Consider the following 16,330-nt stretch of genomic DNA (forward strand, 5'->3'; position numbering starts at 1 on the left):
ATCTTGAAAAACAAAACAATTGCAAATACAGCCTGTTTTGCAGGAAAGAGGGAGTTCAGACTTGCAAAATGGATCAAAATACAGAAACCTGTAAGGCATTTCTGATTACAGTCAGATTTAAATTACAAGACATAAAATTTAACTGCTTTAAGAAACATCAGAGTGTGGTATGTGTATTCTCACATTGATACTCATTTGATTTCCCTGCTGAAATGTGTTTCTTTAAATGCATCTGCCACCTTCTGCACCGTTTCTTCACAGAAGCAAATTTAATTTTTGCAAGCTCTGGACTAATTGTGTCTCTTTTTCATGATTTTGTTTTCCCTTATGCCTGGCATGGCTCTCCCCATGTCCTGTGAACAGTTGCGTGGGAAGTGCATATGATTGTAATACCTACTATTGTTGGCAGAGATCCCCTGGACTGACCCCAGTGATTAAGCTACTGCTGACTTCAGCAAATGAGTTGTGTACTATTTAAAATATATGCAGAAAAGCACTTCTTTTATACCTTTTCAAATATGCCTTCACAAATGATGTCTTGCTATGTTTTCTTTTCTCTGACATCTACTAAAGATGTTTTATCAGCAAAGTCTGAAAATAATGAAGTTTCAGTACTTTGAATGGAATACTTTATGAGACAACTCTCCAGTGTGCTCATTTTGAAGAGGAGCTGGATGAGCTTTCCTTCCTATTACCACTGCCAAACATCTGCACAAAACCAAGAGCTTCCCACCTTACCCCACAGCCCAAACTGCATTATTCTGCACCGCACTCAAATGAAGACACACAGGATACTGGCAACTCATGTGACACAGCAGAAAAATTCTAAAACAGAGCAAATCTTCACAGAAGAGTAATCATGTAGGCTTTTTTAAATTGTAACCCAGTGTCAGCTAAGCAACATGGCACACATTTCACAAAACTCTTAATCATATCATGGGCATTCTCATTCATCTTTCTAGCAGCTTCTTAAATTTCTCTGTTGTAGCAGACCCCTTGCAGTTTCAGCAGTCTCACCAAAAAAAACACTTTTACTTACCGTTCCCCTGTGTAACCTGGGCTGCAATGGCATTGGCCTGTCGCTGAGTCACAGGTCCCTCCGTTGTGGCACTGACACTCCTGGGAACAGTTTTTCCCATAACGACCCTCAGGACAAGGCTGACCACAAACCGTGCCCTGTGTATACAGAAAAAAATCTTAACATTAGGTTTGGAATTGCAGGTCAGATGAACAGTGAAGAAAGGTTTGTAATGAAGGAAGATCAAGATCGTGTCACTCATCTAGTGCTGATCTTGGAAATGCCAGACTCCTCTCCAGCTTTAAACACAGGGTACGCTTCAGGAATGTAGGAACAATCTTCTAGGATTTCCATTTTGCAGGCCAAAGCTCAGGGAAAACACTATCTCTAAGCAACAGTGAAAAAACTCAGACATTTAAGTCTAATTGATGTCAGTCTCTTCCCAATTTCTTTATCAGGAGTAGTATCCTCAAGACATCTAGAAATGCCCTCCAATGAATAGTGGCTTACAAATCTGTAATTGCTGTAATGCCCCAATTATACTAGTTTATGTTTTTTTTGTTTGTTTGTTTTGTTTTGTTTTGTTTTTCTGACAAAAGGAAAAGCTCCTTTAATTTCATTGAAAGCAGTATATTTTAAAAGCTTAGGTAGGATTTCTGCTTCTTTTCCACAGGTTTTGAATTTCTGCACTGCTAATTACATCACTGGAATTAACCGCACCTAGGTAGTGATAGGAGTATCAGACCTTAAGACTTTTAAGAAGCTAATTCAAGTGAAGCAGATTTACAAGCATCTCAGATGAAAAATACACAGGTATTTTAGCAAACCTAAGACACTACAGAGCTTGTACCTGGCTTCTTCATTCCATCATTACATGAAAAGCAAAAAAGATTATGCTGACAAAATTGTTTCACAAAATTGAAAAATCTAAAACTAACAAGTTGTGCTTAAATAACTACAATGGAAAATTAGTCAATGAGATACATAAAAAATGAGTAATTTGTTAGTTAAGACACACTGGTATAAAATTTCCATCACTTCTTCATAGGCTATATTGTTTTTCATTAGCTGCATTGAGGATAATATAAAATGTAAAGAATTTATGCAAATATTTTGAGTATTTGCATTTAAATTTATTTGCATAAATTTATCAGTAATTTCTGTTCTTCTATCATGAAGTGGAATAAAAAGCAAAAATTACCACAATCCAAGCTAGGGAGACAGTAAACAGTGCTACTCAAACACACAAAGAGACATCATCCACTTTCAGAAAAGCTCTCTAGTTGGTGAAAAACCACCACCACAAAAGTCCTCATGTACTGTGAGATAATTAGAAGAAAAACAAATGTGTTTTTTTATCCACCTATTTACCCACCCCACTATCTTAATGTGCTTTAAAAAGTTATTAATAAATACAATTGATAAATATTATCAGCAATTGTATTTTAAGAAAATAGTTGGGCTTTATTACTTCCAACTTTTTGGTCACCTTCCAACTCCTTTGTTTTCTAAATTAGAATTCGCATGGCAGCCTTGTGGTAAGGGAGCCTACAGATAAGCAAGGCATTTCATTTGTAGCTCAGAGGTAGATTCTTCTTTCCCTACCCACTGACAAGAGGGTAGGAAGTCTAAAGATAATGTCCAAGATCTGATGTTCTATTTCTGTCACCGCCATTTAACCATTTAACATGGTACTTTGGTGTTTTCTTGGAAATGTATGCATACCATACACTTGAGAACAGATAAAAAATCCACCACAACCAATGAATAAATTAAAAAAAAAAAATAACCTCTCTCTAGGGAGGTACCTAGGAAGGTTATGATCTCCCTAAAGCACCAAACTATATCTAGAAATGAGTACCTTCTAGACAAAATTTAAAGGATATTGTCTCTTCATAGCGTGATTCATGTCCTTAGCATTCCAGAATCTTACACGGTTAAAAAGGCAGCACAGAACTGGAGGACTTTCAGTAACAGATGGTTTTGCAAGTATTTTATTCCAGTCCCTTGTGTTAAAGTACACTTCTTAGTACTCCTGGCTACAGGGAGACTGTGTTTGCTATACTAATTGGCTATCCATTCCTGATGCTGCCTGAAATCTACAAATATGGAAATTTTATGGGGTCGTGTTGATTTCAGAAAGTGTTTTTACCATCCATCCCGATGGGCAGGCGCACTCCCCGGTCACGTGGTGACAGATGCCTCCGTTCTGGCAGGGGCACCTCTCCTCACACTGCGGCCCATGCTTCCCAGGGGGACAGAGATCCTCGCAGCTGGGGAGTTGGTGCACAACAGACAACTGTTACTTCAGCACGTGCCCCAGTCCCCAGCCACCTCTTCATTTTTAATGCTATTGTTAAATTTTCTGGCCAAAAGTATGCAACAGAAAGCAGTCCAAAATAAAGAGAAGCAAACTGAATATAGCATCCATAAAAACAAAAACAAAAACTAACAAAACCTAGGGAACAGACATAGCAAACTAAGAATTATTTCTTCATAAAGATGTTTTTTTTCTGCAGTGGTTGGTGTTCATTCACTTCTGCTGACAAACTCAATATATATTCTGCTAGGACAAAACCAAATAAATGTTTCAACGCAGTTTTCCAAACTTGTAGCCAAACAATCCTCATGGTTGTCATAAAGAAGCTCCTGCTGCTACTTTTTGTGGCTTTTACTTAGCAGTGCAGATCAAGACGACTTGAGGACGCAGTGAAATATGGTTTGCACAGCAGCCTCTCGGCCAGCACTGCTTCTCTGTTACACAGCAGAATGAACAACAACTTAGTGGCAGAATTTATTCCAGACTTTATTTCTCCTGTTAGCACTATTTCAATCCTTAACCTCCCCCCAGGTTATAATATTCCCTCTGCTTACAAGGCACCAGTGTATCCAGGAGGACATCTGCACTCTCCAGTCACATGGTCACAGGTGGCTCCGTTTTGACACTGGCATTTTTGATGGCAGTCATTTCCATACGTCCCTTGGTCACAGCGCTCCTCGCAGCGCCAGCCCTTGAACCCCGAGGAACAGTGGCAGGCTCCTGTGATGGGGTTGCACAAGGCTCCGTTTTTGCACTGGCATCGGCTGCTGCAGTGAGGTCCCCAGTGGTCAGGGTCACATGCTGAAAGGGCAGAAGGAACAATTTATAGCACTTTTGTAAATAGCTTGTGGTAGAGCACTGAAGATACTATGAGTCAACCATAAGAATTAAAAAAAAAAAAAAAAAAAAAAAAGGTTATGTGGTGCTTCCTCAGCTCCTTAATAGAAATTAACTACTTGGTGTTAAAACATATGGATGTTACAGTTTTGGTTATCTAATGTGTCATCACAATCACTCAAGTGCATCTTTTCTCGTCTGCCCCAATGCAGCCCATTAAGCCCTATAAGCAAACCAGTCAGGGTATTTCAGCATCAAAAGAAAAAACACATTGTTTACGAATAAATTTTTCTTAAGAGAGAAACATAGGAATTCTGTAAATAGCCGGAAGATTAAGGTCACACAGAGTTCAACAGGAATGTGCTAATCATATGGTCAAATGACCTGGTTTTATTTTTATGTTCTGTTGATAACAGCAATGCAACAGAAAAGCCTCAATTGCAGCTACTGGAAGTCTGGGCTCTCCCCTTGGTGACTGACAAGCATTGTTCTCCCCATCTTCTCCTGGGGCAAAAACGCCAGGCAAAGAACAGGCACGTTTTCTGAGAGTAAGACGACGTAATTCAAGACACATCCTCAGGGTAGGAATTATTGAGCTATGGGAGCTGTTCACTTAGGCTACACAAATAAAAAGGGATTAAGGTCTTTTAAAGAATCTTTTCCTTAAGATTTTTTTTTTCCCCAGCAAAGGTCACAAGAATGCACATGCTTAATGGAGATACTGGGAGCATCTAGACGCAAGAAAATGCAGAGCAACCTAAAGCATTATAAGCACCCAGCATTACTTTTCAAACTGACAGAGTGACTGCCCATCTGATTACTGCCATAGTTTCTCCATTTACCTATTTGAAGATGCTTATTTTCTGTTCTTATTTTCTGTTCTGAACTATACACACAACACATGGCTATCTGTGCCACACAGCATGTCACAAGATGCCTTTACCCTTGATAACTCACGTTCATTCACAACTTGTATAAACTTATTTTAAATGTCTGCATGGAACAGAACATGTAATCTGCTTAATCAGTCCTCAAACTGTCCTCAGCAAACTAGATATTTGGAGATATATTTATATGTAAGGCAGTGGGACTGAGACAGTTGCATGTCTCTGATCCCTATACTTATTTTATTTATTTATTTTTTTTACTTAACACATTAGTCTGGGTTCAGATAACAGTCATCCTTCTGTTCCCAAGCAAAATAGATAATTTAAATTTCAGTTATTCCTCATGGAATAATAATTAAAACAAAAAAGAAGGTCCTGAGATGTCTGATAAACAGAAGAATTCAGACTGACCAAGCATGGCTCTTCCAGTGCAGAGCTCATTCAAGGATGAAACTGGCCTGAACCCACCCTAGATATAAAGACATGACAGACAGTGTTTGGTTGAAAAATTCCAGCTTGTGCTCTTCCACGAACAGCTGGAAATGGTGGAGCCCAACACATAGCTGTTTGTAGAACTAGCACAATGAGTCTCAGACAGACCAAAACCATCCACCACGCATCTACCATTGCATCAGACACCCAGGCATGGAGATTGCCTTGCTAGAGATTGCCTCACTTGTGAAGCAGAGGATCCTCGTAGCCCCCTTGCTCTTTTTACAGCCCCATCCCCAGTCTGCCTCCCTGAACGCATCCTGCTGACACCTGCAGATTTACTGATGTTCGAGGTGAACGTGCTGTGTCTGTGAACTTGAACCTCTCTAGACTATTTTACTGCAAGAGCATGTACTGCACAGTACATAATAATTTATTAGTTTCCTGACGTGATCTTCACATTATGCTTGCAGGAAATCATTAAAATAAAAAGCATGGTATGGCTGCTAATAGGATTTCCAGTCTCATGACCATTCTCCTGGCAATGGCCAGGTGGGTAACAAATATTGACTATGTAATTTTTCACTACATCACAACAGTGAAGCATCCCACCAGGATCATGATGGCCATACCATAGCATGGCTGCACAACAGTCCATTATGCAAGTTCTGTCACCAGTGTAGTACCTAACTGTGAGTTATGGGCAGAGCCATGGAGAAATTTGCAGGATTAATGGGAAAAAGCAGTATTTTTGAATGAGACAGATAAATCATGTATTTTACCTCTATGTCCATTGACTGCTAATCAATAATGGTCCCCATAGGAAATTAAAGTGATTTGTCAGAAACTGATACACAGTTTACTATTAAAACAGAAAAGGGCAAAGGGTAGAAATGTTTTCTGTGGTGAGTTCTGTTTATTTTTAATTGCTTTCTGGAAGCTAAATTTACCAGCTACAATACCAGACTATTTCTGCTGCTTCCTAGTATTCAGAAACTGAGAAAGCTGGACTGGAAGTTGCACAGCTGCTAATCTGGTGGAATGGATAGTGTTTGTGCTAATGACTATTGTCAGGTTACAGACTGTCAGCTGGAGTTTAATCAGAATAGCTGCTCCACTGTCCTGACTGCACCAAGGTCACAGACACGCGCATATGCTAACACTACATGCACACACGCACCAAAGTGCCAGCTCCTGGCTTCTGAACAGAGCTGAGGTTGTACATCATCTGTCAGCAGAGGGTATGCATGAAATAGAAGCAAAGCAGAGAGAGAGGAGTCCTCTGTTCGGAATGGTGTCAACATAAAGACAATGCATCTTAGCCCCACTGACTCCTGAAAACAGTCTCAATACTGCAGAAATGCAAAATCCAATCTGTAAACCGGGGTTAATTTTCTGTATTTCTCATATACAACTTGCCTGATACTGCTGTTTCATGCAGAGCACCATTCTTAGAAAGGTCACTCTCCTTCCCCTTTTCACATATGTTGCATTCACCCCCTTTTTTTCTGATTTAAACAGACAAGATAATTAGCTGTAATGCTCACTACCAGTTTTTGTAGGAGATTCTCAGGATCCTCACTACCTTCATCTTACACCGCTGGGAAAAAAAGCATCAAAGGAAATGTTTAACAACACTGTGGTATTGATGCCACACCTTGCTGCTGTTTTTACACATTCTGTTCATCTGGGAGCATCTTTTTAGTCTCCATGGTGCATGCAGTGCACGTCATACAGTGCTACAAATACCATACAGAGAACTTTTCCTTCAAAAGGATGCTCAGTGAAAGTGAAAGTGTGCCTTTGGCAATAGAGACAAAAACCCTCATGTAAAATAAGCAAGAATGGTTTGAAAATATAAGATAATAGTCTGCAGACATAAAAAAAATGCTCTCTGAAACTGAGTGCCAAATTACGATTTTAGGAACAAGGAGAAGCTCACAGATTCAAGTAAAAAAAAAATCTTTCATGGAAAAAAAAAAAAAATCTGTGACGCAAATTGCTATAATTCTTGGGCATTTTGTAGCATCTTTGAAAAACTGAAGTTGTGTATTTCCTATAACTTTAACACACATATTTACTATACAAGGTGAGATATGTTTTTATGCAAACGGTTTCTGTGAGCAGCTGGTGACTTGCAAATTTCAGTTCAGAGAGCCCTGATATTTTATATCACAGAATATTGGTTTATATAATAATTAGAAGCATATCTGAAGAATTTGATGACTTATTTTTGTTCCTTCTAAACAAAGATGTTTTTAACAAAATGTGGTTGCATATTTGTCTTTCTTTTTTCTGTCCTTTTTTTTTCTTTTTTTTTAATTTGATTTCATTTCATTTTTAGTTGATTTCATTGAAAGGCAAAATAAATAAATAAAAAAAAAAATTGAATGAGCAAGTATTCTCGACAAACCCACCTTGATCACCTACAATTCTATACTTCTGTAAAGAATGGCCCATAATGAGAACAAAATAAGGCTATCAAATCAAGTCAAAGAACATTTCAGAAGAAAATTCTCTTTAGAAACTCTGACTTACAACTACATTTTAAGTATGCTATAGCTCCCTTTATAACATCACATTCAAGTCAATGTTTTGTTTGTTTTGAAATCTGACTTCCTTCTCCTTTTGTCTTTCTTTTAGGCTAATAGGGAGGTAAAAGGAAAAAAAAAATCACAGCAAAACTTTACTTTTCTTACCATTGCTTTTTGCAGCTGTCTTACATGTAGCACCAAGATTTTATTTTGGTTTATATATCTTCCCTTTTGTACAGCAAAATGCTGTTGTGTGGTTTTGGCAAAACAGAGGAGACCCTTACTGCATAGCTATCATATTGTTATGGTCTTTTAAAACAACTTAAAATAATATCCCCTTCCACAAGTGGCAGAAATACATTAAACCACTCTCTCACTGCAAACACATTGTCAAGTACAAATTTAAAATAAACAGTGGCAAATATGCAGAATTCCTATCTTTCTGTCTCCAAAACATCAGCAAAATTTCTTCATATATGTTCAAGGAATCACAGCCTTTTCTAAATGAAAGTTACTTTTCCTTGCTTCAGTATGGAAAACAAACTGAAGCTGCCTGTAATATCTGTGGCTGTCCTTTCCTCATTTCTAGGCTGCCATATCAAGGACATGTCTAAATCTTTGCTCTTCCCTTTGCATCCATCCATTGACTCTCAGATATCTATTAACTTGTCCTTACTTCATGGCCTCTGTGGTCTATCCCTCATTTATCATTTATCATTCAGTATACAAATATCAACCACCACATTTACACTGTCCATGACATTAGCCCCTTTGTTACATTTTCAGACCATTGTTTTTCTTGCTTCTCAAGTTTCCTCTACTACTTGGCACAGCTCACCACAACCCCAAACTATAAAACTGTCATGTTGCTCTTCTCCATGCCCCTACCTTGTAACTCTTCCTTCCCATGAAGTCCACAAAAAGTAGACGTTAAGCAGCAAGTACATTGAAATCAGTATCTGCTATGGTCATTTGTCAGTGTTGCTTCCTTCCTCATCTCCTATGTTTTGAGCTTTGTGTTAATGTCTTTTCCTTCAATGATGGGTTCTCTAGGACAGAAGCAATGTTCTATTCTGCATTTTTTCTTGCAGAAAGAATTTAAGACTACTTTATAATAATAAGTACAGGGTACTGCAGGGACAGAAAAGATGTCTACAAGGACTCCAGGAACCACCACCATCTACAACTAGGAGTATATCAACTGTAACATATCCTGTTTAAAAAGTATTCCAGTCTTTTGAAGCAGAGGATATAAATAAGAGTAACTTTTCTAGGAGTGTCCACAGGTGACTTGCATTACTTGTGTTGGTTGGCAAGAGCTGGCAATGTGCAGTTGCATCCCAGAAAGCCACCTGTATTCTGGCTGCACCAAAAGCAGTGTGGCCAGCAGGGCTCGGGAGGTGATTGTTCCCCTCTACTCATGTGAGATCCCACCTGGAGCGCTGCATTCTGCTCTGGGGCCCCAAGCACAAGAAGGACATCGATGTATTAGAACAAGTCCAGATGAGGGCCATGAGGATGATCAAGGGTCTGGAGCACCTCTCCTACAAAGACAGTCTGGAGGAGTTGGGGTTGTTCAGCCTGGATAAGAGAAGGTTCCAGGGACATCTTGTAGTGGCCTTCCAGTACCTAAAAGGGTGGTAGGGGGACTACAGAAAAGCTGAGGAGGGACTTTTTGTCAGGAAGTAAAGTGATAGGACAAGGGGGAATGGCGTTAAACTAAAAGAGGGAGAACTAAATTAGACATTAGGTAGAACTTACTTACTCTGACGGTGGTGAGGCACTGTCACAGAGAAGCTGTGGATGCCCACCCCTAGAAGTGTTTAAGGCCAGGTTGGATGGGGCATTGGACAACCTGATCTAGAGGAAGGGGTCCTTGCCCATGGCTGGGGGGGGAGGGCATGAATTAGATGGTCTTTGAAGTCCCTTCCAACCCAAACTGTTCTGTAATTCTGATTATCAGGGAATAACAGCTACTAACAGCTAAGAATTGACGATGTTAATGAAGCAGACTAACACTGAGAAAACTTTGATGTATCTAAACATCAGTTTTTGATTTATGACAATCTGGCTGTCAAAAACCACTCAAAAGCTACTCATAGTTTTGAATTTGGAATAGCTTCTTTTTCCTCAACTACAGAAGTGAAAAAATGCTTGTCTTAACCTAAATACATGTTAATAGAACTAATATCTCAGATATCCAGTATTAAGTAGAATCTGATGGATCTCAGTAAGAAATTCAGAACAAAACAAAATGACTTTTTATGAAGGCTATTTTTCCATTCATGGGTGAAATACCCGCTCAGCTCATCTACCCTTCTGAGGACCTCAATAAATAAATGCACGCATACTTCCCCTTTCTCAATTAACAACAGATGCCCCATCTGACTTCCAATTGTCAACAGGAAAAAGGAAATTCAGTTCTAATTCATGTATTGCATACATGAACATAGTGTTCACTCTTTTCCCCAATTATGGGAATTTCCTCAATTCCTATAATTACAATATGAAGATTTGCAAAGGCATGGCATACACCATACTCCAGATTAAAATCTTGTCAGAAAATTACATCAATAACCTTCACAGAAAACAAGGTTTTCACATACATAACAGCAGTCAGATCATATTTTATAGTAATACATTATGTAACTTTGATCTATACAAAACTAAATGTGATAACACTTTATGGATCCTCAATAACTCTTTGCTGGTATGAACAGGAAAAGTCTTAGCCATGCAGATGCCACTCAATTTCTGAGCATGTTTGTGTTTAGAACAACATCTGTTGATTCACTAAGCAAAAGCCATGACAAAAATATAAAAGTTGTCACCAATCTAAATCCAGATCAACCTTACTGGGAAGTTTACAGAGCATTAAAACTATTCTCTGATACTATGGTTTGGTTAGCAATGGATCTGAACTGATAGCATTTGTTTCCCTCAGAACATTCCTGCAGGATAATTAATCTCCCAAGTGGAATTAAAACCAAATAAAATTCAAGCCCTGCTGATTCTGAAATCTATAAATTACCAAGTATGTTCAAAAATTGACAAGATGCAATAAGCCCCTAGTGCCAAAAACCTGTATGTCAGCACAGACTGCAAAACAGTAAACATGGAACATGACAAACAAAAATTTCAGAGATGAGTCTAAAAGGCCAGAAAACAAAGCTGGCTATTCTGAATACAGGAATAAAAATATCCTCTAGAAAAATTTCAAAGTCTGATTTAACAAAAAAAATGAGATTATTCTCCATGTATTTTTGAATATGCTGTTCTAGACACCTCAGGATTTTATGAAAATACATGCACATACATATCAGAATATAAATCTTTTCCTGCAGAGAATCACTTATAATAATTATAAAATATCACTGACTTTTAGTAAAAGACTTAGTATGTCAACAACCTAGACACAGAAATGCAGTGTGTTTTTTTTTTGTTTGTTTTTGTTTTTCAGAACATGCTTTCTATTAAAATCTGAATTTCCTTTGAATCTTTTGTTTCTATCTGATTTCATTTGTTATATTGAAGGCTTTTTACCCTGTGGCATATTTTTCATTCTTTCTTTTTGTTTTGTGCAAAAGAAAGGATTTTTATTCAAAATGCTAAGCTTTAATTTAATTTAGGGATTTTATTTTATTTTATTACTTTGTAAAAGCCTTTTGATCCGTGAAGTGGAAGAACAATGAAAATGTGTTTTTCAGATACTATAAAAGACTAGAACTATATGCCTTTCACATGCCATAAATTTCAGAAGACTCTTTAAAGTGCTTTGGACATCAGAACACAAGTCTGGATAATGGCTAGGGAAAACACATACAGATGGCTCTTGATGTTCAATTTACTTGGTACAATTTACTTGGTACTGAGATAAAATGTGTTAAAAATAATCACTATTATAAGAAAAGTTACCAAAAGATTGAATAGTAACAAAATATATTGTTGTCCATGATTTCCAATATTCCACAGACCTCCAAGTAGGGCCATAAATTAGCTTTTTCCTTTCCTTTCCTTTCCTTTCCTTTCCTTTCCTTTCCTTTCCTTTCCTTTCCTTTCCTTTCCTTTCCTTTCCTTTCCTTTCCTTTCCTTTCCTTTCCTTTCCTTTCCTTTCCTTTCCTTTCCTTTCCTTTCCTTCCTTTCCTTTCCTTTCCTTTCCTTTTCCTTTCCTTTTCCTTTCCTCTTCCTTTCCTTTCCTTTCCTTTCCTTTCCCCCCAATTAATTGGGAAATTCCATCTTAACTGTTAAGTTAGTAAAAAATGTTATAATTATCCTTCACATGTTTGAAACCTGCTAAATGAGCCAGTGACCAAATATATAAAACAGACCGAAAAGAAACCAACTCTAAAAATACTTCTGCATTGCTACTGGCAAAAAAATAAATATAAAAAAAAACAGGTTATCCAACAAAATCAACTCAGGTAAACACCACAAATACACTGAGTTTAAAAAATTGGTCAAAGACAAAATGAAAGACTTCTCTGATCCAGATATTTTTTTTTATTTTTTTTTTTTTACAAATGAGTAAAATGATTGCCACTTACTTCGGTGTCTTTTTTCAGTAAATCTCGGTTTAAGTAAATTCTGTAACTGATAACTCAGCTTTGTAGAATATACATTTTTGTTTATGATTTCACTTCAAGACTGAAATGGTAATCCATCAAAAAAAAATGAAGCATCCTATAAATCCTAAAACTTCGCAACTCACTTGTTTTATAGAAATGATCTTACACATGATAATAATATAGTTTTAAATGCATTGTTGTACTCCAGAAAAGCACAGCTTCTGTGTAGCCCTGGGAATTTTTATATGACCTACTGTGGTCCCACTGCAGTGACTTCACTGACAATGAACATGATGGCTACTTCCATTAATATCTGTTTTCCCTGTTAGCACCTGTCCTGACTTGCTGGTGGGTCGGTTTCTCATCCCAGAAATACTAGCCTTGTTAGAGGAGAAAATAAATTGTTCAGCTGGCAAAACTGCTATGTCAGTTATGGAATTATAGAAGTCCTACCTAAGAGAAGTAAAAACTATAAGAAGGATATGCATAATAGGAAAAGTTTGAATTTAAGACTGTTTATATTGTTCTGTCACTTTTGCTAACATAATGCATTTACATGTGGCCATTCTGAAGTTGAGGGGCAGGAGGGAGGTTCTAAATTACTTGAATGAGCTAATTCTCTACATTTTCCATAAAAATAAATGGCTCCATATCAGGACACTCTGCAGTTTTACTAGTGTGTTTAGTAGTTCCTAAGTTCTGTGAATTAATCCTCTGTAGTACTAGCATGTGATTAAAACCAGAACTCATTCCTACTGCCTGTTGAATGGCTTAGAAAAATTAAGGAAGAACTAGGCTCTCTATCTCGCAAGCTCTCAGTTCAAATGATTTTGAGAAACAAAACAAAAAGCAATGCCTTAGCATTCAAGGCTCACAAGTTGTGTTGTCGCATATGAGATGCTCCTAGGCACCTTGATTAGCACCTAGAATTTGGGGGCTGTTTTATTTGGGGTGTAATGTTGTCTGCAGAAAATATTCACACATCCACCTCCTCAGGGTTAATGGATATTACAAGCCCCACTGAGAAACTGGCAGTGTCTGCAGCTCACGTGAGTGTCTCACACAAGCTATGCCAAGGGATCCAGTTTCTGCCATACTCTGCATCTGCCAAGTGCCATGAAGAAAGCAGCAAGATTTTCATGGAATTTGTAAACTTTATAAACATCCACAAGAGTAAATGAAATCTGACAGTAGCAGGGCTACTGTACCTTTCCTTAACAGGTGCATTTAAGGGTACAAAGATGTTTTTCTGAGCTGACAGCTTTAAACACTCAACTTGAAATACTAAAGAAAAAAACAAAGCTGTTCTTTTCTCATGGTTTATAGAAATCTGGAGTCAAACTGCTTAATGCCATAAAGCTACTTGTTCTACCTCCATGCCTTCAGACTATAGTCACAATATTATTCTATTAATTACCAACAGAATTAAATTACAAATGAAAATCCAATAATTCAAACAAATCTGAGATTACACAACAGAACAGAAAGTGCATATTCGTGTTTCCATAGACAGTCTTAGCATAGTTGTCATAAACCAAAATGGAACACATATCATTCCCTTTCTGCCTTACTACTGAAGCTAGCTGGGGATTGTGAAGGCTATATTCCTTGCAGACATGCCAGTGAAATATCGATTTTGGCCTTTTGCCTCTGCTCCAGCTTATTCAGAAATTGTCCTATTGATTTTGAAGGAATTATTTGTGGACTACTGGGCATAAGAAGAAAAACAAAGTGAACGTCATGATTGCTTTACTGGGGATCCACATTAGGTTGCATATGTATCTAACTTGCACACACATTCAAAACTGATGATGAGGTCTGTATATTATGTATTACAGCAAAATACTGTTCCAATATTGAGAAAAGAAAACGGGCAGAAAATATAATCTATACATGGAAAACATAGTCTGATCTGCTCTACACGTCTGGACAGCCAGCTATCACTACACTTAGCAACTTTTACAGAAGACTTCTATACACAGCCCATAGTCAAAAATGCTCTTATAACAAATAACAACGCAACCTGACACACACAGTTTAAAAATCTGATACAAACAATAATCTAGTTTAGCAGGGAAAGATTGGGGTTGGTTGGTTGATGTTTCTTTTCAATAAAATTTATTTGTTCATATTTTTCACCTATAAACATATCTATCTGTGTCCCTTTCTGAGTTTTGTCCTTCTCCCCAGGACCTATCAACTTACACTCCTGAAGTTCAAAAACACTTCAAAGTGGTGCTGAGAGTGTGCTGTTTGTGCTGATTGATTCACTTCAAGGTACTTCAAGGCATTCAACATGTCTTCTGTCCACTCATTTGTCATTAATCTGTATACCGTGCTCAGTCAATAAATCTTTATTAGAATAACTTATTTTGTATGACTTTTATCGTTCTGCTAGGATGGAAGTATTCTGTAAATGAGTGACATCCCGATTCAAGTTGTTGATTTAAAAAAAAATATATTTTTTTTAGTATGTTAGCATCATCTCCTTCATCAATTCCCACTGAAATTCACTGCAAGCAAATACTACCTAACAGGCTGCAATACCTTTAACTGGAGGGGAAAAAAAAAAAAAAAAAAGAGAGAGAGAAAAAAAGAAAAAAAGCCTGAAGGAAAAAAAAAAACAACAACATTTCACAGAGGAAACATTCTCCAAGGAGATACAATTTAATTAGTCAAATTCATAAAACATGAACATATTCTACACACAGCAGAAAACATCCACTCATACATTTTTTTGGGGTAGGATATAACGTTTTCAGATCGGCAGAGGATGTGAAGGACAGGAGAGCTAAGGGTTAGGTTAGAAATAAGCACTGAATGAGGACGGCCTCAGAGACATTGACAGAGTATTCTACTTAAATCTTTATCCTTCTTTCCCCCGAACTGAAAGAAGCTGCTGACCTAAGCTATTGGGATGTAAAGGTTGCCACAAAAGGAAATGAGAGTCCACCAAAAAGTTTAGTCCCTGACAAGTTTATTAGACCATAGCATGTGATGGTGTGCAAAGATAGGAGGAAATGTAATTACCCAGCTTTTATTGTACAATACACCAATTTAGTCCATGCAATTACTATCACTTTTAGAGAGAATATTACAGTGTTTGGGAAGCACTTGTCTGCAATTACCACCACTGTAATTCAGAACCCACTGTAATACAAAGGCCACAGCATATGGTTTAAAAAATTGTTTTAAACAAAGTGGGTAAATAGAACTGAGAGACAACAAATAAAGCATAGGGTGTGATTTGGCAGATGGCCAGATGATGCAACAGGTCGAGCAGTGTCGTTCTGATACTTGCAAATGAAATTCCTTTGTAAGGAGAATAATCAATCCCAATAGAGAAAGGATCACATTTTGGAAGAAAATCTTTAGTTCTGAAGTTTTATGAAAATTTCTGTGCTTAGGTAGAAAACAGTTGCTTCCAAGGTATCTGTGTCCATGAAAATGAACAGAATTCCAAATCTGAGAGTTTGCCTAGGATCTCCCACTTTGAGAATAGTCTCTCCCCTTCAGTCAGACTATCTTATTTAGTCATCAGTAACCACTACTGTACTGGCATGTCTTTTAACCATTGTTCCTGCTTCATTATTTAATTAAGTAATCAAGTGTTTATATGATGCACATTAATACAGTATGGCAATTTACGTGTATTTTGCTTTAATTATTATCTTGTTGTATCAACAGAAATGATTGCAAAAATAAAGCTCTCTCTTCATTGTATCCCATTGTGCCTT

General features: G+C 37.5%; 1 protein-coding gene across 1 annotated transcript in view; it reads right to left on the reverse strand.

Moving 5' to 3' along the window:
• MEGF10 (multiple EGF like domains 10) overlaps positions 1 to 16,330 on the reverse strand; it is a gene marked incomplete at its 3' end in the record, with an annotated part of 73,350 nt that overhangs the window by 42,094 nt on the left and 14,926 nt on the right. Inside the window, exons 5-7 of the mRNA XM_084304593.1 lie at positions 3,893 to 4,139; positions 3,171 to 3,291; positions 1,040 to 1,176 (exon numbers count right to left, since the gene is read on the reverse strand). Of these exons, the coding sequence (XP_084160719.1) occupies positions 1,040 to 1,176; positions 3,171 to 3,291; positions 3,893 to 4,139 (505 nt within the window). The remainder of the gene's footprint in view (positions 1 to 1,039; positions 1,177 to 3,170; positions 3,292 to 3,892; positions 4,140 to 16,330) is intronic.

Source organism: Netta rufina, assembly GCF_964035555.1.
Source record: "Netta rufina genome assembly, chromosome: Z".
NCBI lineage: Eukaryota > Metazoa > Chordata > Aves > Anseriformes > Anatidae > Netta > Netta rufina.